Source organism: Myotis brandtii, unplaced genomic scaffold (genome assembly GCF_000412655.1).
Source record: "Myotis brandtii unplaced genomic scaffold, ASM41265v1 scaffold125, whole genome shotgun sequence".
NCBI lineage: Eukaryota > Metazoa > Chordata > Mammalia > Chiroptera > Vespertilionidae > Myotis > Myotis brandtii.
Genome location: NW_005354385.1, coordinates 10,856,103 through 10,881,006, shown reverse-complemented (window position 1 = coordinate 10,881,006; position 24,904 = coordinate 10,856,103). Strand labels below are relative to the sequence as shown.

At 41.2% G+C, this 24,904-nt stretch overlaps 1 protein-coding gene across 1 annotated transcript in view; it reads right to left on the bottom strand.

Moving 5' to 3' along the window:
• Positions 1–24,904, bottom strand: part of UPP2 (uridine phosphorylase 2) — a 32,204-nt gene that overhangs the window by 3,747 nt on the left and 3,553 nt on the right. The window contains 6 exon segments of the mRNA XM_014534080.1: positions 8,343–8,489; positions 10,710–10,919; positions 13,431–13,545; positions 16,519–16,577; positions 16,580–16,676; positions 22,491–22,614. Coding sequence (XP_014389566.1) covers positions 8,343–8,489; positions 10,710–10,919; positions 13,431–13,545; positions 16,519–16,577; positions 16,580–16,676; positions 22,491–22,614 — 752 coding nt within the window.

Genomic DNA, 24,904 nt, shown 5'->3' with positions numbered 1-24,904 from the left:
AGTTAGGGGGAGAGGTGGAGAGGCCAGTGAGTCTGCATTTTATTTTTTTATTTTTACCTTCACCTAAGGATACGTTTATTGATGAGAGAGAGAGAGAGAGAGAGAGAGAGAGAGAGAGAGACATCAGTCATTTGCCTCCCATGTATACCTAACCGGGGATCAAACCCTCAGCCTTTTAGTGTATAGGACAATGCTCCAACCAGCTGAGTCAGGGTGTGAATCTGCATTTAAAAAATCTTCCCAGTTAAGTTATTTGCATATTAATATTTGAGAACTATTGCTTTAAAGATGTTAAACTCTATCCTGAATCAATCAAGTTACAACAAATGTGCAAACCTGGACCCTAGTACTTTAGGCTTCCAAAGAAATGCAGAATTAGACAGAACCAAGATTTAGCGTTAAGTCTATCAAGAATCATATCTTTTATAAAAGTGTTATTGAGTACATTGTCCACTATTATATGGCTGATAATTTCACTTAAGTTTAAGTTTTGAATAAAGTTTTTATGGTAAACCTCAAATGCTTTTTTATTTTATTTTATTAGATAATGAATGTTGTGTAACTCAACGTGTTTCCATTTTCAACTTGGCCTCCAGAAAACTCAAAACTAAATAGAAGTCTTTAGAGTTAGAATTGCACTCCCAGGTAGCCTCTTTGGTATTGAGAAATACCCAGCTACTCCCTTAAATATGTGTTTTTTTATTCTCTTTACCTTGCTTAAGTTATAGTATACATTCATCTTTTATTGCTTCTGCTAATGCCTTTTAAAAAGTAGCGTATGAGTAATCTGTCGCTAGATAAAATATGCTGCTCTTTCACATTTTGTGGGATAGTGGAGGAAGAGGGGGTGAGGAGACAGGAGGTCTTGTTCTAGTCCACCTGTTTCGATCTAGCTGTGTTTCTTCAGGCAGGTTACGTACACTCTTTAGGCCTCATTTCATTCTCGGAGAAAGGAGCAGGTGATCTCTCTCCCAAGTCCACACTCTCAGCTTATGTCTCACATCATCTAGTTGGTGTGAGGACTATGAGGTTCAGCTGCAACCTTGGGGACTTGACCTCTGCTGGATGCTGGACCCCCAACCAGAAATGTGTCAGGATGGCCAGAGGATGGGGCCTGGTGTGCTGGGGGTGGGGGTTCCAGTCGGGGAGCCCAGGATGCCTCCCTGGGGCAGAGCAGGGGAGGGATGGGTCAAAGGTAATGCCAACCCCACAAAGGGCTGAGCTGTGGTCCAAAATGTTTCTCTAATGGGTGATGGGTTGGTAATGGGCAGGGAGGACTGGAATAGAGGGAAGGAGAATAGAATGAAAAGGAATCAAACAAAACTATAGATGCTGATCTTGATTGAAAATTTGTAAAACCCAAAAGTAAGAAGAAACCATTTTGTTAAATGTTGTCTTTGTAAAAGCAGTAAATGAATTACTAGCCATTTATACCTGATTTCCCAGTTACAATGACTGATTTTCTTGGCAAAATAACTGCTATGCATACTAAGGAATACATATCAACTTAATGCTTTGATTCCAACACAAACCCTCTGGGTATATGCTTAGCCCTTAGGGTTTGTTTGCTAAAGTAGCACAACCCTCTGTTCCCAACCTTTAAAATAGAAACATCTGCTTTTGTTGTTGTTGTGATTCTGAACAGAGACTATGAACCCGTGTATCCATGGGAGGCTGCTGGGAAGAGGGGCCTCCAGTGGGACAGAGCTGGTTCAAACTCCAGCTCAGCTACTCTGTAACTGTGAGACCCTCTCTGAGCCGCAGTTTCTTGTTCTCTGATGAGGGTGAAGAAAGCTGCAATTGGTTGCCTCACACTCTTGTATAATAACATTTCAAAACCCCGATTTTCCTCCACTTTAGAGGTAAGGAACGCTCCAGGCCCAGACTGGATAGAATCCTTTTTACTTTATCAGTGATCACCGTGCAGTTCCTAAAGCCCAATATCCTTCATTGCTGGGACCAGCACAAGAACATAAAATGGAATTAAAGCACGATTTTGCTCCCTTTCATTGAAATGTAATGAAGTCATATTAGGAAGTCTGAATGTGTCCCCGAGTTACCAGCGTCTGTCAAAAGAAATAACACTGAATTCTTCCTTTGCCCTAAAGAAAAACCACAGTGAGTGCTGCGAACTCCAGAGACAAAGAGGATTTAAGCAGAACCAAATCTCAGATAAATATTAGGTTTCATATAGTGCCATGCAAGCAAGTGTGTGTTAGAAGGCAGCATTGTCTTTTAAAAATGGATACAGATTGAACATACTTATCACAAGCTCACAGTGCAGAAGGACTATCATCTTTAATCAGAATGTCAGGGGTGTAATTAAAATAGATTTTGCTCTAAGAGAGGGGCAGATGTGTGTGTGTGTGCACCTTATAAAATCACAGGTGAATGCATTTATGCAGCATTGCACAGGGGGTTTCCAGTATTCTGGAGGTGCAGCCATTCAGGGTAGAATAATTTCATGAATGCCACTGTTTCCCTTCCTGAATCTTTGTTAATGCAGCATTGGACCCCACTATTCTTTTCAGGATAATGAGATCAGGATAACACGTTTCAAGCAATTTGTCCACCTATGAAATAGCAAGAGACTCAGGGGTACAGATAAAGCAGAAATATCATTGGAACTTTCCAGAAAAAGGGAGGTTTAAACTTAAGGCTTTGTCTGTTCCTATTTGGACAGATGAGAGGCACTCCATAATCCTTGAGACAATTCCAAGCCACTGGTGAGGCTGGAGACTGAAGGAACCAGTTAAATTGGCTATAGCCATTTTCCATGGTAAATAAGTGTTGAGTAGCCACTCTTTTCATTTGTTTGTTTGATCATTTAGCAAATATTTACTGAATGTCCACATGGCAGATATCATTCTAAGTGCTGAGGATAAAGCAAGAAAATGACAAACAACATCCCTGTTGTCGTGGTGCTTACATTGGAGGAGAGAGATGCTAAATGCATACATTCATGCATTAATATATGTAAAGTCATATGTAAGTGAATATATAAAGAAACTAAAAATATAGTCTATAGGGGCAATGCAGAGAAGTGAAGTAGAATGCCTGAGTAGAATGAATGTGAGCAGGTTTAGTTCAGGTAGTCACTCACGGCTTCTCTGACGAAGTGAGATGTATGTTGAATCCCTTATTAATTATAAAGATAAGAAGCGATAATCCACATGGATCCAAGACCTCCTTGTCTCAGGTGGACACAAAAAGGTCCAAACTCAGTGAGTGACTCCTCTGAGTTAGGACAATGGGGTCTCTAGAAGACCTTTGTTTCAATAAAAAGTTGTTATTTATAAAGTAAAACCATTAGCCATCATCACGTTAGTATGAGGTCAGATTGGGGTCAGTCAGCTGGTAGTGGTAAAGGGACAGAAAGGCCATTCGAAAAGGCTGCCTGGAGAGACAGGGTCGGTTGAGCCATTACTACAGTGGGAGTGAGATGGGGATGAGGAACAGGCCTGGGAGCCAGCTCAGCCGGGCCCTGAGCTTGGTGCCAGGTGAGAAATATTTCCCCATGTGGCTTACCATTGGGATAGCCTCTCCAACTTCCTCTATGCTAAAACAGTTGCTTGTGAAGGCTCCCTCAGCCCTTCCCCTGAGCAAGCTTTTCCAGCTCACACAGAGCTTTCCCACGCTTCATGCTGTGGGGGAAGCATCTTATGAAGCGATGAAAGATAGGGACACGGTAGCATCATATGCATGTAGCTTTTGGGGCCACAACATTAGTAACAAAGAAACAGAATTTCCGGAGGATGAGGCCCAGAAATCAGGATTTTAAAACGATTCCCGGGTGATTCTAATGTGCAGCCAAGGTTGAGAACCACTGGTCTATGTTCTTGGGGCAGTGTACCAAGAATTCAGCTTTCAAATTGGTGGAGTTTCACCACAAAGAAACTCAGATAGAAACACTCCAAAGAACTGCAGAATTACAGAGGTACATGCAACCTTCAGTGTGAATGTTGGCAGCCCAGAGGGCTCTGCTCAACGACACGGCTGCAGCCGTGGCCTGCCGAGGGCTGTGGGCAGGCGGAAGTCAGCTACCAACAGCAGCAGAGAAAGAAAACTGCAGCAGGCAGCAGGAACAACAGCAAGCAGACAGGAAAGAGTTCAGGAGGGGCCTGCAGGTGGCAGAGAGCAAGGCCAAGGACTTGCAGCAAGGTCAGAAAAATCCCCATAACAGAATAATTCCTCTGAGATTTTGGCAACATTTTCTAAGAGAGACGGACCTGGCTCCAGAGTTCACAAGCCTGAACTCTCCTTGGCTGTCAATTCGTGCCTCTTCAGAAAGAACTGAAGGTCATCACCACACTTATATCAGGATAACATGTTTGTACGTAGGTATTTTATGTTTAACTAAACTGGTTCCTAAATTCTGCTCATTTGCATAGTGGTGGAGCTGTGACTCAAGCGCCCACTTGTTGTTTCCATAATAAAGAAATGTGAAGAGCATTTCCTGGAACCGAAGTACCTGAATCCAGGCGTTCCTGTAGCTGTGTGCTAATCGGGCTGCTCTCAGGCAAGGGCAAGCTGCCCCAGCTGGGGTTCCCACTCTCACTAACGGGTGCAGAGAAAATCAGATGCGATTGTTTCTCTGAAAGGGGCTTTAATGATGACCTTCTAAAGAGGACAAGGATGCATTTGCATCCTCAACCTAAATAGCACAAAGATTGGCTTGTACGCGTACTCTGAGAGATGGAAGTAATTAAGGATAGTGGTTCTACAAATTAATCTCTTCTTCTGAACTATAAAGTCTTTCTAAATGTAATTTTAGAAAAGGTACCACATACATTTTGTTTGTACTTTTGTATATTCATATTTATTGACTGTAAGGATGAATATTGAAATTAAAATTCCAGTGTGATCGAATGAAGCATTATGGAGCTCTAACTCTTTACTGGGTTTCTTTTCTGGGCGCCAGGACAGGAGACTCTCCATGTGTTTCTGCCAGTTTCACCAGCCCCTCCTCCTTAGCCGCCTTTGCTGGATCTCCCTCCCCTCCTTTAACTTCTAACCAAGGACCTTTTCTCATCTGTTTCTATACTCATTCTCGTTGTCATCTCATCAGTTGCATGGCTTTAATTGCCAGCTATATGCTGTCAACTTACAATTTTACTTCTCCAGCCCAAACTTCTTGCCTAAACTCTAGACTCATAAATCCATCTGCTTGCTTAGCCTCCATTTGATGTCTACAGCCCCAAATCCTCACCGAATTTTCTCTCTCCCAACTAATTACAACTCCATCCTTCCAGATGTTTGGGCCAAAAACCTGGATATCATTCTTAAGTCCTGTCTTTTTCTCAACATTCACATCGCATTGTCAACAAATTTCATTAGATTTGCCTTCAGATGTACCTAGACTCAGACTGCTCACCACCTCCACTGCCTTCACCCTGGCCCACCATCTCTCCCGGCCTGCTGCATTTGCCCTCGTATTCTCCTCCCTGCTTCTGCCCTTCACCCCAGTAGGCTCTTCCTAACCTAGCAGGCAGTGTGGTCCTGTTAAAACGTAAGTCCTACTTGGCCACTTCTCTCTTCAAAGCCCTCCAATGACTTCCTGTGTTGCTCAGAGTGAAAGTCACACTCCTCCCAGTGACCACTCCACCTGCACCTGCCATCTCCGCCACTCTCCACTGCTGTCCCTCCCCTCCAGCCTCACTGGCCTCCTAGTTCCTCCCACACCCCTGCATGCTCCTGCCATGTGCCTTAGATTTGCGTTTCCCAGACTGCTCTTTACCTTATGTCCACATGGCATTTTCTAAAATGGCACCTTCCCCGTGCATCCTTCCCTGACCATGCCACTTAAAATGATGGGTTCCTCCCTATTTTGGTCATCCTTGTTCCTTTCCCTGCCTTGTTTTAGCCATAGCACTCATCAGCATCTGATGTATCACTGAGTTATTAGACATTAGTCTTTGTTGTTCGTCTCTCTCACTAGGTTCCATAGGTGGAGATTTTATCTGTGGTGTCCACTGCTATATACTCAGGGCTTGAGCACTCAAGCCATTTGCTATGCACAGAAGAAACTCCTTCTTTGTCCAGGAAGAAAATGATCCAGATAAATCTTATCAGTCAAAATCTGATTTAAAAACCAGCCTTGTAATTGTGCCATGCACTCAGTAGGCACACTATAAAACACATTTGAATCAATGACATATTTTATGGATATTTTTTTCTGGAAAAAAGATAGTCCCTGTGTGAAACGCAAAACTGTAAGTTCTAAAAAAAGTTGCTCCAACATTTTCTTGGACATCAAAACCATTATTTTAGATGGTGCTATTATGCTATAGATCTGAGGCTTTCATAGTCAACTTAATAATGAATACTTTACTCACTTTGCAGCTTTACTCTCTTCCATCAAAACATTTTAAAAAAATTAAATCTAAAAGATGACTATGAAAATAACTAAAAATCAGAAAGAATAGTTATACTGACTAGTGCTCATGAAAGTTACATTTTACTTCAATAAGTTTTCTTGGTGCTGGTCCAAGGTTGGTGTTTCTATTGGAATAATTTCACCGAAAATAAAAATACATGCTGCACCCATTTGGTTTCTTAATATCATTCTCCACTAAAAGGGACAAGAAGTTGCTGGAGAAATGGCTGATTTCAGACTTGAGTCAAGGAAAATGCAACTGGTACCTCGGCATCCTGTTGTGCCTGAAAGTGAGAAAATTCTCAAGAGCTAATAGGTTTACTTCAAAGGGACAAAAAAAGGGGGTGCAATAGAGGGGCCTCTTCCTGGCCAAATTTGGGATAATTTGAGTATCAAAAAAATAATGACAGATCCATTTATAACACATTGACTTGAACAAAATCCACAATACAACAATGACTCATCCCAACCAAAAAGAAAAAAAGAGATAAAGGCAGAAATGTGTGTGAGGATGTAAAGCTCGTCTTAAAGAAGAATGCTAGCTAATAAACGTAGGAGGAATGATGGAGTGAGAAAAACCATCATTTTGCAGCCCATGCTAAAATCATGGGGTAAAAGATGGCCGGGTTATAGGGTATTCACACAGTGCCAGATTATCTATCACCCCACAGATTACTTGCTACTTACAAAGCGAAGACTTTAGCTTTTCAGTGGGGTGAGATGGCAGTTACCATTTGAACCAAGTGATGCAACTCGAAATTACTAATAGTGGAACACCCTCACATTACATCTCCTTGATGCGGTGCAATGGAGAGTTTCCATTACTCTGAAGTGTTTTTGCCATACAATTGTATCTAATCAGGTCACTTGACCTCATTTCCACTTTACAAGAAAAATGCAGCCTAGAGGAGCAAGTGAAACCCCATGGTGAACCACACAGGCAGATCTAGAACATGGGATATTCTACAAGATAACAGCCTGGACTAAAAAAACAAAACAAAACAAAACAAACCTACTGTCTTGAGAAAAAAGAAAAGTAAGGTGAATATTCTAGATATAATAACTACAGAGATATAACAATTAAGTAATATAATGCATAAAATTAATTTGATATTGGTTAAGGAAAAATTCTATAAAAGATACTTTTAGAAAAATTTAAATATGGGATGGATGTTAAGTCTTGTTATAAAACGTATTTAATTTTTTTTAGCCTTTTTTCGTTTTGATATGGTATTGTGGTCATTAGGAGAATATTTTTATTCTTAGGAAATGATGCTGAGGTACAAGAGTTAAGTGGCATGATGTGTACAATTCATTTATAAACGATTCAGGAGCAAAGGCTTTATATACATACACACACACACACACACACACACATATATATTATATATATATATATATATATACATACACATACATATATATGTATACTTAGAGAGCATGCACAAATGTGGCAAAATACTAAAAATTATTGAATCTTGGTAAAGAGCATATAGGTATCTATTAAACTATTCTTTCAATTTTCTGTATTATTAAAATTTTTCAAAATAGGAAGTTGGAAAAAGCAAAAATGCATGTAAATTAACTTTAAAAATGCACCACTACTCCACTCACTATTTTTGAAATATGTTATTTGTATCATGTCTTGATAAATTAAATTGTAATAGAAAATAGCAGCCACTACCCAGATGAAGAAAGTGGAACTTTCTGTCATGTCCTAGCTACATAACCCACTGGCTGGACCTTGGGCAACTTGCTTTTGACCCTTAAAGGCTTGGTTTCCTCATTTGCATGGTGGGAATAATATCCTGCCCACTCACAAGACATTGTGAGATAATCCATATTATAAACAATTGTAAGGCATGCATTCAACCTAAAGGACTCTATAGCTTTTTCTTCTCCTGCAGAGTGAAAGTAACTTTATAAAAGAAGAGACTTGCACCCTAGGCATTCAGGAAGAACTTACCTTTCAGACCACAGAGTCTACACATGGCTGCAAACACTGTAGATTCCATCTCGATATTCCTGACAGCAGCTATATGTGCTCTCTTCAAGTAATCTACCTTTTTCTCTCTGGAAAAGCTGCACAGGGCTCAATCTAGTCGACCCAGGCCTGAAAGAGACAGAGAGCAGTGAGCAACCTGATGAGGACAGTGGCAGCGGCACCACCAAGAGGCTTGCTGTCAGCTGAGTGCTCCGCAGCCGACTCTGACCCTTGGGCCTGCGCCCCAGGTAGGATAAACCCGCTGTCTTCCTATCACTGGACGGGGAGCAAGGCTGTGCCCAACTCCAGTGTCCCCTGTGTAGAGAGTAGTCTCCACGGTGCTGAGTGCCCTGGCTCTGGGGCAGGTGGCCATGGCAACCAGCACTGTGCCCAGGGATAATGGAATTAGAAAATCATCATTTTGTAACCCAGGCTAAAATCATTGGATAAAAGAGAGTTGGGTTACAAGATATTCACGCAGTGCCAAATTGTCACTCCAGAGATTACTTGCTACTTTCAAAGAGGAAACGTTGAACCTGAGGGTCACTGAGAGATCTGCCCTTTGAGGAAAATCTCTGGTTGGCTCCGGGGACTGGGGGATGGCCCGGGGCCAGGAGCTGGGGGAGAAGAGACGTCAAACCTTAGTGATGCTCTGAGCTCCTTGAGGAGCAGGACCATGGTTTGGACACTGCAACTCTGCATCTACCCATGGTGACAATGGTACCAATGTGTCCACCTTCTTCTCTCCACACAGCTCTAAGCTGACTGCACCCTTTGGTGATCACCTTTTCCCTTCTGTGATGCTCTCGGTGTTCATTTATCACTTAATCTCTCTTGTATCAATCAGTGGGGCTGGAAGGAGGTGGAAAAAATCTAATGCTCTAACTCCTCCTCCATCTTGCAGGCTCTGGGAACAGGCTTCTCCCCACCACACGCCCAAGGATGGCCTGGGTTGGAGCAGGGAGGCCAAAGGCACTCTGTCACCATCATTATTTGCACAGTCCTCTTTTTGGCTTCCTTCCCTCCCTTTTAATCTTTCAGGCTACTTCCCCCCTGGCTGTCTGCTTCTCCTTGTCCCTTCCTCCTTAAGGCTGCCTGCCAGCCCCTCTACTATAGTGTTCTTTAAGCAATTCCAGCTCAGATGTCCCCGAAGCCAAGCAGGTGATGTCAGTGAGGTCTGCAGGACCTGAAGGGAGCCGCCGCCCTCCCCTTCACTGAATGTCAGCTGAGTGCTCCTTGGTGTTGGCTGGGCTTGCCAGGCTGCCGTGCATTATTTAAAATTTTTTAATGCTATGGTATTTCAAGGAGCCCAAACTATGGATTTTCATGTGAAATTTCAAGAAATTATAAATGTTGGCAAAATAATTCACATTTTAAAAATTCTGTGCAGACCAAAGAAAATAGGGGCTCCAAAGGGCTGTCATTTGTAAGATCTGCCTTATACCCACCCTTGACCCTCCCAACGAAGCGGCCAAATCTATGACAGAGTTTCCACCCTATCACACCCAGCATGCCTCCTGTTTTATAATAATGGGTTATAAAATAAAATGTTACTAACCTGAAGTAACATTTACAGATACTATAGCCTATATCCATATGTAATTTTAAAATTGTAATATAATAGCCTAAGTTTGATCCAAAGGAAAATAATTTAAAATGAAATAATGTGTACTTTGGTGAACATACTAAGACACAACCACACTACAATTTTTCTAGAATGCCCTCCAAGGAATGGTACCACCCCCGGTTAGATTCTTTCTTTCTTGGAATGAGCAGGGTCTGCCCTTGACACTTTATTCTCCTGGCTTCTCATCCCTTGTTACAAAAGCTACTTAGCAGTCACCTTCAATTTGCTCCTCAACTTGATTTGGGAACACTTTAATTGTCACTGAGAAAAAAAAGGATAACTTCAGTACCACCCATCCCTTTGGAATTCCTCCCCTAAATGTTTTCTGGGTCCCACTCTTTCCTGAGTACCAGGTCACTTTGCGCTGTAGGTGATCGTCCCCCAAAATGGCAGAAACACAGAATCAGCACACTCCCCTTCTCCCAGAGTCATCAATTGAAATGAAAGGCTTTAACAGAGAGAAGATTTTGCTAACATCATTAATTGCATTTTAGTATTCAATTTGTTCTTGGAGGATTTAACCCACTCTCAATACATAGTCACTATGGGTGTTTCTCTGCTGCTCGTTCTATTCCTACGTTCCTCTGCTATAGGGAGTTAAAAAGGCTGTTTCAGTCCCTTTTTAAATCCCCAACTTTTAAATTTCTAAACTGAAGGTTTTCATATAAATGGTGGGTTTGAATAACAAAGAGTTGCTTTCGCAATTTATAAATTCTTCTCACCTTCATAAAAATCATAGGTACACATCGTATGTCCAATGAGGGTTGGGAAGTTGGGAATTTCTCTGCTGCAGTTGGATAGTTCCTCCGCCAGTTCCTTGTCAAGTTCAGTACTTCGGGTGACAACGTTGTCCAAGACAACCTGTTCAAATCTGGGCTTGAAGAAGGAGTCCACAGCTGTGTCTGTTATTACAACAGACCCCGGTGCGACCCCTGGGATGCGGGAATAAATGAGTGGTTACTTTGACACAGAGTATGTAATCAATTCTGCCAACATTAATTAATGCTCATTGCTAATGGTTCTCCCTCTTCCCATCCTTGAAATTATTTTTTTTCCAAATGCAATTAAATAATAACATTCAGAACAGGCATTTGCATGTGCTGTCTTCCCGGATTCACATTTACAATGTGATGGGGTTTAGATTTCAAGACAAACATGACTCTTGGACATGCAAATTAGTATTGGCCTTCAGGCTCAAATTTGAATAAATTAGGTCAGGAATAAACTAAATGAGCCTGCCAGCAAGTAGCTTGCCTAAAATGATGTGACTACTTGATATTTAATCTTCTCTGCATCTCCTTGATTACTGTAATTTCTTTGCATCTATATCCCCCCTTCCTTCTGATTCTCCTCACATCACCCCCCTCCCCTCTCTGACCCCATGTAAATTAGGCCTCCTGGCTGACCTTCCAGGGCTACGAAGTCTGGCTTGCTCATGGGCCTTAGTAACTAAGTCACAGGGACTTGAGAAACCATTTTCTGGACTGTTCTTCTCCCTGCTGGAATGCTCTTTTGTCCTCCCCACACCTTTTCATCAGACTAACACCAACTCATTCTTCAGGTATGGGTTTAAGTCACTTCCTTCAAAAGGTCTGAATTCAGGAGGGGGAACAGCAGGGATAAAAAGGCAACATAGGTTGGTGACAGTAAATTTCCTCAGGGCCAGCTTTTGACCCAGTCTTTGACCCATTCTGATTTCTGTTTAGAGCCAAAATAAGGAACTATACATGGCAGTGCCCTAGACTCCTGTTCTAACATTCATCTCACTTTTTGTAATTACTCATTTGTTTGCCTATGGCCCTGATTAAACATAAGCTCTATAAAGTCAAGAGCATTGTTCACTGTTGTCTCCCCAGTTCTAGCGTTATGCCTATCGCATTATAGATACTTAATAAAAATGTATCGAATGAGCAAATGCTTCCATAGAGATGCCATAGGGCAGACATCTGCAAACTACAATCCATGGGCCAAATTCAGACCGTCTTTGTAAGTAAAGTTTTCTTGGATCACAGCCACATTCTTTCATTACGTGTTGTCTATGGTTGCTTCCATACTACAAAGCCTTAAATACTTACTATCTGGCCTTCTATCGAGCACAGCCATATCCTTCTGGGTTTTTATAACTTTCAGTATTGATCAACATGGGGTTAATTTAGGATATCCACCTAGGGACCCAAGGTGGGCTCTGATGAATGAGCCTTGGTGGGTCAGACACTTTTTAAATAAGTCAAACAAGTGGCTCCTTGAATTATTTGAAATATCCTAGGAATAGGAAAATGATTGAGAAGGAAGCTGAAAATGTGGGCATCAAAATGATGTCTTGCTAATATTTAGATGTGTTAGGACATGTGTATCCTAGCTAAAGTCTTTCAGAGGCCAAAAGAAAGGCATCTTGAAGGATAGCTCATCTGGCACTGATGCTCACATTCCCCTCTGTCGGGATGGACATCTACAGAAGTCCTTTCACTTTAGTCCCACCTTTGAGCACCTCGGGTGGACTTTATTCCTGGACCACAGTTGTGGGAAGAGCCCAGTCTTTCTAAATATGTCTGTTTCTGGGGAAGCATGGCCCAGCCACCTGAAGCTCCGTGATACTGGACAAGTCATTCTCTAGTGTTTTGTTTGAGGATTTCTAAAGGTCCCTTCTTGCTCCAAAAATGTGTAGTTCTCAGACAAAAATCTCGGCCCTTTTTAGAATTTTCCTTCAGTCTTGTCACTCTGTCAGCCAAACGTTCCAGTTACAATGCTCTGTCTGTATTTGCACATGGCGACATAGTAAAATGGCCCCTCGCATGATCTGCTCCTGAAGAAAAGCTTGAAAAAATAACTTGACCTCAGCTCAAGGTGAAAGCATGAAGAAGGCCCTTCCCAGAGGCCTGACCAGCCAGGAGGCAGGGAGAGGGGAAGCTCTGGGAAGACTTGAGGAAGCTCTAGCTGGCCCTTCCCTAAAGGCCCAGCGTGGCCTGTTCTGGTGTGTTGATAAGGAAAAGAAACAGCCAAGAAAAAGGCTGCAGTCACCAGCATGAGCTAAAAACAATGTTTTCCTATGATGTGTGCTTACTTAGCTGACAAATAAGACAATTAATAGTGATTATTTCTTTTTACTTGAAAGCATTTGTTTCTGTCACGTATGAAATCTCTACACCTCAAAATTTACTGTAACCCTCAAAACTTTCTCTTATCCTGAAAACATACTCCTTAGCAATTCTTCCACTCTTCCCCATAAGAACATCTAAGTCCACCCCAGTTTTCCATGGAGAGAAAAAAAAAATGGAGATAAAAAGAAAGTATTTCTTTAATTTTGTTAAATGTCCTCAAGCTAAGCTTCCTGACACTCCTTAGCCCATGGATTTCTGCTGGGTTTGGGGAATGTTGGTGTCTTTTGGCAGCTGCTTTGCAGGGAACAATCCCTGGGATTTAACAGTAGAAATCAAACATCTCACCTATTCCCCCTGATGTACCCATTCTGATCATGGTGACATCACAGGACTGGGCATGGTACAGTAATTTGATGAGTTCATGCAGCATGATCGAAATGGAGGGGATCCCCATGCCATGCTGTTGAGAGAAAGAGAACGTCACTCTACATCTCACAAACTGATATATGCACAGGACATATTTTCTTTCTTCATTACAAGTTAACAGCCCTCAGAGAAATTTACATAATCATTATGACTTTGCCAAAGCTGGGGAAACCGTAAGTCAGCTCTAACTGACGCCTACATGACACGCTGATCGATGTGCCCATCTGTGAGGACCAGCGAGCGGCAGCTCCCTGCCAGGTAAGCTGAGTGCAGCCTGGTCGTTGGGAGCAGAAGGAGGGTGGCCCACGATGGCACGGTGTACTGGTGTGTCAGGGCAGTGCCCCTGCTCGTCTCCCCTCTGGGCTCTTTACGCTGAGCCTGCGAAATAGAGTTTTTTCCGGAGATTGACTTGATATCGAGGAAATACAAACTTGGCTGCCAGGGGGTCAGTCCCTTTTCACCCACTAAATGAAATGGTGAATCCTCAGCATTGCTCTCAGGTGGCCTTGCTCGTTTGCTGCAAATTCTGTGCGAGCTCTGGAACATAGAGTAGACACGTGGGTTCCATCCAGATCCAGCAATGTAGAGTGGATAGTGAATGTGCAGCTGAGTGTAAATTGTGACAGGTCACAACCATAATCCCGGTTTTCCTCAGCATTTGGAACCGGACAGTCAATGTCACCAGAAGAGGGGCCAACAAGAGGATTTGGCAACTCCTGGTGATCAATATGTTCTAGTAACTCTCCAGAACGATCCTTCATGTGGAATTTTCAGTGGCTGGAGCTGAGTTCAGAATCAGAGGCCATTTTATGCCTAGCCTAGCATCAGAGGGTCACGTGTGTTCTAGTTCTGCCCTTGGGCACAGAGACTTGGGTGCCGAAAGCAGCAGGGTCATCTTGGCAGCAGGTGATGTCTGCCACTGATGGTCTCGTTAGCAAATCAGGAAAACCACTGCAGCCACGACCGTGGTTCCCTCCCATGAGTTCCCTCCTTCTTGTCATCAAGAATATTAAACGATGACAAATTTGAGCCTCTGAGGTTCTCACATTTGGTTTCCATGGAATATGCCCTGACTTCCAAAAGCATTGTAAGTCTCCTGGAGACAAGAGTCAAACCTGAATTAATTTCTATGTCCAAGATGAACACGTGTGGGCTTTGGCCCTGACTCTGCCACTAAAGAGCAAACTCTCTAAATCTCATTTGCTCAGCTGCACATTAAGCAACGAACCATTATTTGATCTATTAGGTTCCTTCTACATCAGATATGTGATAGGTTTATAATGATCACTTATTATGTGATATGGTAGCAAAATGACAAATGGGCTTGTGTCTTTCTGCTAAAGTCTCTCTCTCTCTCTGACACACACACACACACACACACACACACACACACACACACTCCCCTCAGCTGCTGGAGAGAAAGACTTTTCAAAGAAGGGGCCTAAATTGGAAATCCTCTGTATGCCCAGGGAGGCCCATTTTGAATTGCCTGACCTCTGGGCATGATCCATATTACTGCTGTTTTTATATCTTACTCTTAAGTTTTACTGCTTATTTACAATAATTTCACAGTTTTAGAAACCTTATTTTTTGTCCTCACCCATTCATTGTGCAAGAAACAAAATGACAGTTGTAGTCTAAATGTCAAACAAAAGTTAGTAAGACAACATTTGCCTAGATCAAACAACATTGAGTTTCCTTCCATTATAGATATTCTATAGTTGTTGAATGAACAAATGAATTGATTCTCTCATTTGAACCCAAAGCAAGTTTCAGGCATTCTTGACCCAGATGGGAGATGAACTTAGAGCAGCGGTTCTCAACCTATGGGTCGCGACCCCTTTGGGGGTCGAACGACCCTTCCACAGGGGTCACCTAAGACCATCGGAAAACACATATATAATTACATATTGTTTTTGTGATTAATCACTATGCTTTAATTATGTTCAACTTGTAACAATGAAAATACATCCTGCATATCAGATATTTACATTACAATTCATAACAGTAGCAAAATTACAGTTATGAAGTAGCAACGAAAATAATTTTATGGTTGGGGGTCACCACAACATGAGGAACTATATTAAAGGGTCGCGGCATTAGGAAGGTTGAGAACCACTGACTTAGAGGCCCCCTGGGCATTGGGTAAATTTCCCTTCTTTACTCCAGGCTTCCGGCCATGGTCATCCATCCTTCCCTCGCCAGGTACTTAGAGTAATCAAGGATTGCTGGCTCTTCCCTGGTGCTGGAGTCACATATGATTCAGCTCCTTAGAATTGTCACACTCTGCAGAGGACTCCTCCTCGTTCCCTAGCCTGGCTCTGCCCTCTATGAGGACTGCAGTATCCAGCCATGTGACAGACTCGAGCTATTGTTCCAGAATCCAGCCCTGTGGCAGAGACACACTTAGAAAGGCAAGCTCCATGCACACACATATCCACTGCCCTCTGGGTGTGCCACCCTGAGTCCCAGAGGGAATGGTCCATGTGTTCCTTACAACTGCAAATTAATCCACTTTCATTTTGTCTTAGGACACTGTATGCCCATAGCTGTCAGCATAGTCTAAATACAGGAGAGCAATTCACCGGAGCTCTGTGGAAACGCATGACCAGCTTTTCAGCCGGCTTATTGCAGTGTTAGACGGCAGCCTCAGGCAAGCCTGAAAATTGGCCCCTGTAAACTTAAAGCTCAAAATTCCCAAAGCTGGAGAAGGGACAGAGGAAAGGAAATTACTGGTGGCTTAATCGGTCACAAACTAAAGAAAGGAAGTGTGCTTTGAGGGTTTTTTCCCCTAATGTGAGTAGCTAAGTGGTAACTAATAAACTAAAGTGACACAGAATGCTATGTTCTGCCCCTGGGACTTTTTCCGGCAAAGAATGTCACACCTGGAAACTTAATTTAATTGTGTGAGAAGGCAAAGCAGGAGGGGAAAGAACCCCAGGCACAGAAGCTTCCTCTTTTTCTGCGAGCCCTGATGGCTACCGGAGTGCAGGCCTGGAGTACTTACGCTGATGGAGAGCACGGGACCGATTTTGTACAGACAGTATTTGTCCGTCCTAGCACAATGTCCTTTATGTCCTCCCTGCTGTCCTGCAACCTGAGCTCCTTATGCATAAACAGTGCAAATGCTTTCATCCTGTTGGGGCTCCCACCAACGCAGACAAACTGTTTATAAAAAGTAGCAACCACCTGCCTTAATGACTGGGATCAGAACCGAGGGGCAGCTTTCAACGTTCATGATTTTACTTTATTTTTTAGTAACTTAACTAAGAGTATGTGTAGATGTTATGGGTTATGTTCATGAGTTAACTAATTTGCATCATTGACCTGTCAATAAGACACACAAGTTTGTGGGGCTTAATTAGTAAAGAAAAAGATCATCACGAAATCAAAGCAAGTGTTGCTTTTGTTCAAGTCGGTGTTTCCTGGTGTTTTAGTTCACAGGGAACATGAGCGAGCTCCTCAGGCGACATCAGCAGCCTCCTGTTGGGCATTAGCAGGCTAAATGCTCGGTAAGTAAATACTGAGCAAGGGAGGTGCAGTAACATAGCAAAAGGGGAACTATGAGGTGTAGATATGTTTCTTCATCCCAAATCCCCAGTCAGAAGTTTTTATTGTAAAATGTGCTATGTTCACGTAAAGCTTTACAAAAATAATCACATCAAAAATTTCTTCTCACTCAGAAGAAATTCTCCTGAAACAGGCCTTATTGTGGACTGGAAATCTCACTACAGTATTTCATCAGCTCTAATAATTTGGTTTTGCTGTATTCACAATTTAACATCTCTGGAATTTCAACAGGCATGGCAATCAAGAGTATCACATCTAATAAAATATGGTTATAAAATTGTCTTGGAGGCGCTTGTGTAATAGCCTATAAGGGATCCATGAGGGATGGGAGCGGTGGATGTGGGAGAGGATCAGAATGGCCTCCCAGCAACACGGATGAGCTGCCAGCCTGGTGGGTACCAGGATGAGCAGCAGCAGGTGTCAGAGGCCCGAGGTAGCACAGCCATCAGGGCATCTAAGCTAAGCGGGGAGGTGCAGAGCCTGCAGAAGCTCAGTGACAGATAAGGCAGCACAGTGGTGAAGGGCCTGCCCTTGGAGATAAATCTGGCTTTGCACCCAAACCCATCACTGACTAAGCAACTTGCTGAGTGTCACCCATGCCTCTCTATGTGCCTCTAATTGTCATCTCCAACGTAGAAAACACAGTACCCTTTGGATGGTTTTGTAAGGAGAAAATAGGATTGGCTATGGCAGAGGACATTGTACAAAGCCAGGTGCCTTTTGAGCATTCGACAAATGGTAAGTACTACTTGTCATATCGTGTAGCAGTTTCCTGCCCTGCTCTTGAGCTGGCTTATTGTTTCTGTATTGCAGAACTTAGTACAAAAGAAGCTGGTTCAAGTCCAGTGAGAAAAGGGCAGTTGGTGGTGCCTGGCCAAGGTGGGCAGCGCTAGGCAGAGGATCAGAAGGATTACTGGTGAGGTCACGCACAGGAAGAAAGAATATCTGTCTAAGGAAATACTGAACTGAGGTTGTAGAGTAGGCACCCCCATTCACAAATGATTTACTATGACTATTGGGTGGTCTGGTTACATGATGTGTTCTGTTTCCATTTAGCAATATTCCAATTTCAACTATGGGATGTAATTATCCTTTTATCCGCCCTCTGCTTCTCTTCTATCCTCATTTTGTCTTTTCTGTGGCTTCTGATGAGTTTCCCTGATGGGGCTTAAAGTTGGTAATGAACTGCAGTGGGAGTGAGCCATACAGGCTGGGTAGCAAAGAGAGTAAGACCATGGTCTAAAGTGAGTTTCTAAGTTATTATTGATTACTTATAAAAATTTTTCCCTCTGTTGGTATGGACAATTAAGATTTAGCTCAAGTTCTAAGTACAAAGATGGTGGGGGTTTTTTTGTTGTTGTTGTTGTTTTTTTCAAAATACAGTAGTTTGAAAATAACCTCATTGTGTAGTGCCAGTGAATGTAAATTACAACTGTTCAGATTGACCATAAAACCAAAAACAGATGTTAGAATAGCTTACAGTTTGAATTCTTCTTTGAACTCTAGATATTGCTGTAATCAACAGGAATTTCTGAATGCTTCTAGTGACATAAAGATGATAGGTATAGACAGAGCATTTTCATTCTTGAAGCCTTACCCTTAAATCAGACTTACTAAATATCACCCCCAGCCACAATTTTAAGTCTGGCTGCCTTAATGAGAAGTAAAATACAGCTGAGGACCACCAACCAGCACTGACCTTAAGAGACGCTTACTGTGATTTATGTCCAAACGAAATTATCATTTGTCCTGGTTTCAACAAAGAAGATAAAAGTGCATTGGGAAGAAGTCTGAAGCATTACAAAAATGTGTTAAGTGCTTTGCTATAGGCTGCCAGTATTAACTCACTTTCAAATATGCCTGCTATCTCAAAAGACTTACCTTTGCCATGTTGTTATTAACCTGGTCCTATTGCAGCTTGGGTATGATGTATGTTTACAAAAGAGTATAAACACTTCTAAAATGTGTATTATAGAGTGTTATAGGGTAATTCTTTTTCATGTTGCTTGAAATTTCTAGGGAGAGATTAGAGGTGATGATGGTAATTTTATAAAAGACATATTAGAGGTTGAGTTTGAGTAGATAAGGTCTAATGCTCCTCCACTATATTTTTAAATTTTGATGCATTCCAGTCAGTATGACAAAGTCACCAAAGCTGCTTCTCCTTCTTGCTGGGAATACAACTAAACTCTACTTCCCAGCCTCCTCTCCAATTAGAGAAGGCCATCTTCCTCAGTTCAGCCACTAGAATGTGAGCAAAAGTGATGGGTGCCACTTCCAGTCCTAGCCCACAGAAATCTCCCATTGGTGATCCCACAGATTGTCTTCTCCCATCTGCTGGATGGGTGTTGACACTCAGAGAAAATTTGCAAGTCACTGCGCAAAGGTGACAGAGCATCAAGATGGAAGGAGCCTGGGTCCCTGAGTCATCAGTTGGAGGAAAGCCACATATCAACTGGGAACACCCATTTTTTTGTACTTGATATAAATAAGAAATAAACTTACATTGTGAAAAGCCACTGATATTTTGCAGTACCAGCTAGTGGAAACTTAAAGAATATAGTAAGAAAATAGGAATAATTGTCAAAATCTTTAAGGTTGAAGTTTTATACACCCACAGTTCTCCTTTCCTTGGAAGATAATGCTATTAATAATCTGGATTAACTGTTAACTGGTTAATAATTCGGATTAATTATTAACTGGTTAATAATACGGATTAACTGGTGAATAATGCAGATTAATTATTAACTGGTTAATAATCTGCATTAACCAGTTAACAATTAATCTGCATTATTAACCGGTTAACAGTTCATTGGTATTATTAACTGGTTAATAGTTAATCTGCATTAATAATGTGGATTTTGTAATCAAAGAAAACACAATAATTTCAAGAGAAACATCAAAAGTGCTTTATTCAAAGTAATGTCCATCACTAGCTACCCATTTCCCCCATCTTTAAGTAATTTGTGGATGCCGTCCCAATAGAACTTTCCTTGTTTTGAGGCAGACCAGAGACCCAATTTTCTACTTCTTCGTACGTTTTGAAGTGCTGCTCAGAAAGTGCATGTGCCATTAATTGGAACAAGTGGTAATCTGAAGGAGCAAGGTCTGGTGAATACAGCGGGTGGGTTAATACTTCCCAGGTAAGATCTTTTAACGTGTCTTTAAGTAGTTTTCAAGTGTGTGATGGTCCGTCATCATGAAACAAAATTACTTTGGGTGTCTTCTGGCCCATTCTGGTCGTTTCACGATCAAAGTGTGGTTCAAATGGATTATATGTTGTCGGTAGCGATCAGTATTAATAGTTTCACCTGGTTTTAAAAGCTCATAATACACCACACCTTCCTGATCCCACCAAATGCAGAACATTGTCTTCTTTCCGAAGCGATTTGTTGATGGTTGACCTGGATCAATCCATGATTCTGTGCATCTGGGATTATCAAAATAAATCCACTTTTCATCGCCAGTCACAATTCGATGCAAAAAAGACTTTCTTTCATGCCGTTGAAGCAACATTTTACTGATGACTTTTCGGTTTTCCATTTGTCTTTCGTTCAGTTGGTGTGGCACCCATTTTCCTTCCTTTAAAATCTTTCCCATTGCTTGTAAACGATCAGAAATTGTTTGCTCAGCACCGTTTAATCTTTCTGCAAATTGTTTTTGTGTTTGACACGCATCTTCATCCAATAATGCTTGTAATTGTTGGTCTTCAAACTTTTTCGGTTGACCTGGATGTTCTTTGTCTTTCACATCGAAATAATCGCTTTTAAAGCATTTAAACCAGCGTTCACAAGTATCTTGAGATGGAGCATATTCACCATAAGCTTCCCAAAGTATATGATAACTTTCAGCAGCACTTTTCTTCAAAATAAAGTAATGAATTAAAAAACTTCACGCAGCCAAGACTGGTTTGGCTCAGTGGATAGAGCGCCGGCCTGTGGACTGAAGGGTCCCGGGTTCGGTTCCGGTCAAGGGCATGTGCCTGGCTTGCGGGCACATCCCCAGTGGGAGATGTGCAGGAGGCAGCTGATCGATGTTTCTAACTCTATCTCTCTCCCTTCCTCTCTGTAAAAAATCAATAAAATATATTAATAAAAAAAAAACCACGCAAATGCTTTTTTTTTTTGGCATGAAATTCGACATTTATAAAAATATTTATGATGTTAACACCTTCAGAAAATTTGATTTATGAAGTTTTTGAAGCTTGTTGTCAATACAATGAAATAGCATACATATAAAATCGTATATATATAATCATATGTGTAACTCCATCTATTGAAAAAATCCTCATTATAACCAGTACACCTAGTACCCATTTCAACGGTGTTTATAATAGAAAATACTTTTACATAAAGGTCAAAAGTAGACTATATAATGTATGGCTTAGTCACTTGACTTCCATAAACAATGTGTCTCCAAGAAAAATGACATAATATGGGGAAAATGTTAATGACATAAAGTGAAGTAAAAAATTTAGGATGCAATTATATAATTCCAACTATTTTAAAATCTGTTTATTAAAAAGAATTGGGAGAAAAGAAAATAGGTTGATGTCTATGTTTAGAAGGTAGGAGTTTTTTAAGGTGTATTTTAAAAAATTATTGCTTTGTTTTGTTATATTTTCCCAGTTTTAAGTAATGGACATGAGCTGATTTTATTACATATATATATGTAAGATAAAGTAAATATTAGAGAAGTACAATTTCCCTAGTAATATTCCATAAACAATTTTTCATAATATTTCTTATGAAATAACAAAAGTCTTAATAACATGAAATATTGAATAATAGTTCTTCTCAAGATAGCATTGTTAATTTTGTTGAGTTAGGGTGGGGTGGGCAAACTTTTTGACTCGAGGGCCACAATGGGCTCTTAAACTGGACCGGAGGGCTGGAACAAAAGCATGGATGGAGTGTTTGTGTGAACTAATATAAATTCAAAGTAAACATCATTACATAAAAGGGTATGGTCTTTTTTTTTTTAGTTTTATTCATTTCAAACCAGCCGGATCCGGCCCGCGGGCCGTAGTTTGCCCACGGCTGAGTTAGGCCATGATTTAATAAAATGTGAATAAGTTCAGCTATTAATATAGATGTTAAACAGTGAACTGAATCATAATGAATTCTCAGCACCCAGCAGTATTGCCAATAAAATGGTATTTATCTCTAGGAACTAGAGCAGCCCAATAATCATGCATGTATTAGATTTAGTTTGGGAACCTTGATGTCTTGTTGGAATGGAAATGATTGTTCGAGATATATACATTCCAAATTGCTTCGAGAATGAACATCAGTTCCTATTGGGACCTCTGACATTTTACCAGCTGAATGAGTAAGGTTTATGATGAGAAAATAAAAGAAAATATATCAGCAGGGGAAACATGATAGTTTTCCCCAAAGTTAGGAATACTTTTATCTTTACATCCTCAAACATTGCTGCTAGGTTGTGTGTTTTTGTTCCCAAATCCAAGCAATAGAGAATGTCTTCATCCATAGAATCCAGGTAAGGATTTTTAACATGAACAAAACTTTTTCTGGGAAAAATAATATAAAAAAAGATGTGAAGAAATTTAGAGAGAAAGCCTATGATAACTGCTAGCCCAAATATTGGACACAAACTTTCATTTAGGATTGAATGATTTGTCATGAAGCAAATATTATTATGCTACTATAATAAAAACAGCAGCACCACTAATAATAATAATAATGGCTAATATTTTCTGTGCACACAGGCATAGCTTTAAGCATGAAAATTGTACACTGCCATAAAAACTACGTATAGTTTTAATAGTTTTAATAAACATTCTATTAGGTAAGCAATACTAATAAATGCAATTTACAAGTGAAGGAGCCAAGACTTGCAGAAGTTGAGAAACTTGAGCAAGATTTTACAACCAGTAGATTATAGAACCGTCTTTTCTACCCCGTTCTTGTCTGACCCTCATGGTCCTTTTCCTTCTTTGCATGGGAGGCTGTACAACATAGGCTCCTGGGATCTGTAGTCAGATTGCCTGGGTTCCACCACCAGTTCAACCATACATGTACTCATTGTGCAGCCTTGGGTAAGCTATTTTATCTTTGTTCTTTGAAAGTTTCCTCATCTGTAAAGTGGGGATAGTGAAAAAAATAACTGCTTTGCTAGATTGCCCTGAGGCCTATATGAGCTGAGCTGGGCTACTGTCCTTCCTCTCTCTCAGTAAAATAATGCAAGAGGTGAGCTGACTGCTGCTGTAGGAATGACCTTAATTCCATCTAATTCATATTTATAAGGCACATCATCTTCAGTCTTTGGTATTGCAGTAGTGATTACACACAACTGTAATCATTAGCAATAATCATTACCCCATACCACAGCGGGTCAAGCCATCTCTGCGAAGAACTATCTGACTTCTTCGCTCTATGTTCCTTCCATTTCCCAGTAAATGCCTCTACACATTTTAACAAAACTCTTGTGTTTTTCTATATTTCCAATGACGTTTGCTCATTAAAAAATAGTTTAAAAACAATGGTGCCCAGGACCCACTGAATTTAGAGACTGAAAAATATTTTTGAAATCTTCTCAGGTGATCTGATGTGCAACCCAAGTTGAAAATCCCTTTTTAGGCCTTTGTTCCTGAAGCATCTTTCTCCCTTCCCTCCATTGTTCACATGTGGGAATCCTACTCATTCCTCAAGGTCAAATTTAAATATCACCTCCCCTTGGAAGGCTTTTTCCAAGCATCTTCCCTCCCTAGTCAGTATGAATTCCCACCCCACACGGTGCTCCTAAAGCATGTATTTCACGTTAAGGCTGATAGATAGCACTTCAAGGGTTAATTTTCTGTCTTTCCAGAAAAATTGTGAATTTTCTCATGCAAGCTGTCTCATATATCTTTTTTTAATCCCCAGTCTTAACAAATTTTATTTGTTAAATTAAATTTAAAGTTCGGGAAGTGGAACTATTAATTTTCCGCTCAAAAACATTTAGGGTAACAAATTCTTAATTAGTTAGTGGATCATGGCTGGTTTAAAAAAATAAAGCATTCCATGAGGTTAGTACACTTTACTACTTCAGAACAAGCCTCAAAGCCCCCAAGCAAAAGGACACCTCCTTTCCTCTCCTGGTGAAAGGCAGGAGGACATGCACCAGTGACCCCTTGTTGGAAAAAGTGTGTTGATTCACCAGCAGCATTGCCATGGAGGCTTGTTAGAAATGCAAAATCTCAGGCCCCACGCAGGACCTCCTGAATCAAAATCTGTCTGATAAGCAACTCCTATGTGATTTCTGTGCATATTAAAGTTTGAGAAATATGCCATCCACTTTCTCTTCCAACTTCTCTTACTTTTCTGCTTGACTCTGCCAAACTGCTTTCCCTCTCTGATGCTTCTCCTTTGGATTCCTAGCTGACTCTATCCTTACCCTAGAAGAGAGTGCCATTCATCTACTACAGTGATTTCAAATTCTAACTCCATATCAGGATCACGTGGGGTGCTTTAAAAAGCACTGGTACCTAACTAAGTCCAAACCTAGAAATTCTAATTTATATTGTCAAGAAGATATGGGCCTTGGTATTTTTAAAATCACTGATGTATTTCAGCTTTCCTATCTTCAAAAAGAAATTCTCAAACCATTAACTATATTCTCTTGTCCTATCTAATAAAAGAGAAACATGGTAATTAGCCATACCTCCACTACCCTTCCCATTGGCTAATCAGGGCGATATGCAAATTAACTGCCAGCCAAGATGGCGGCCGGCAGCCAGGCAGCTTGAAGCGAACATGAGGCTTGCTTGCTTCAGTGACGGAGGAAGCCAACGTTCCCCGCCTGCTGCTGCCGGCCTCTGA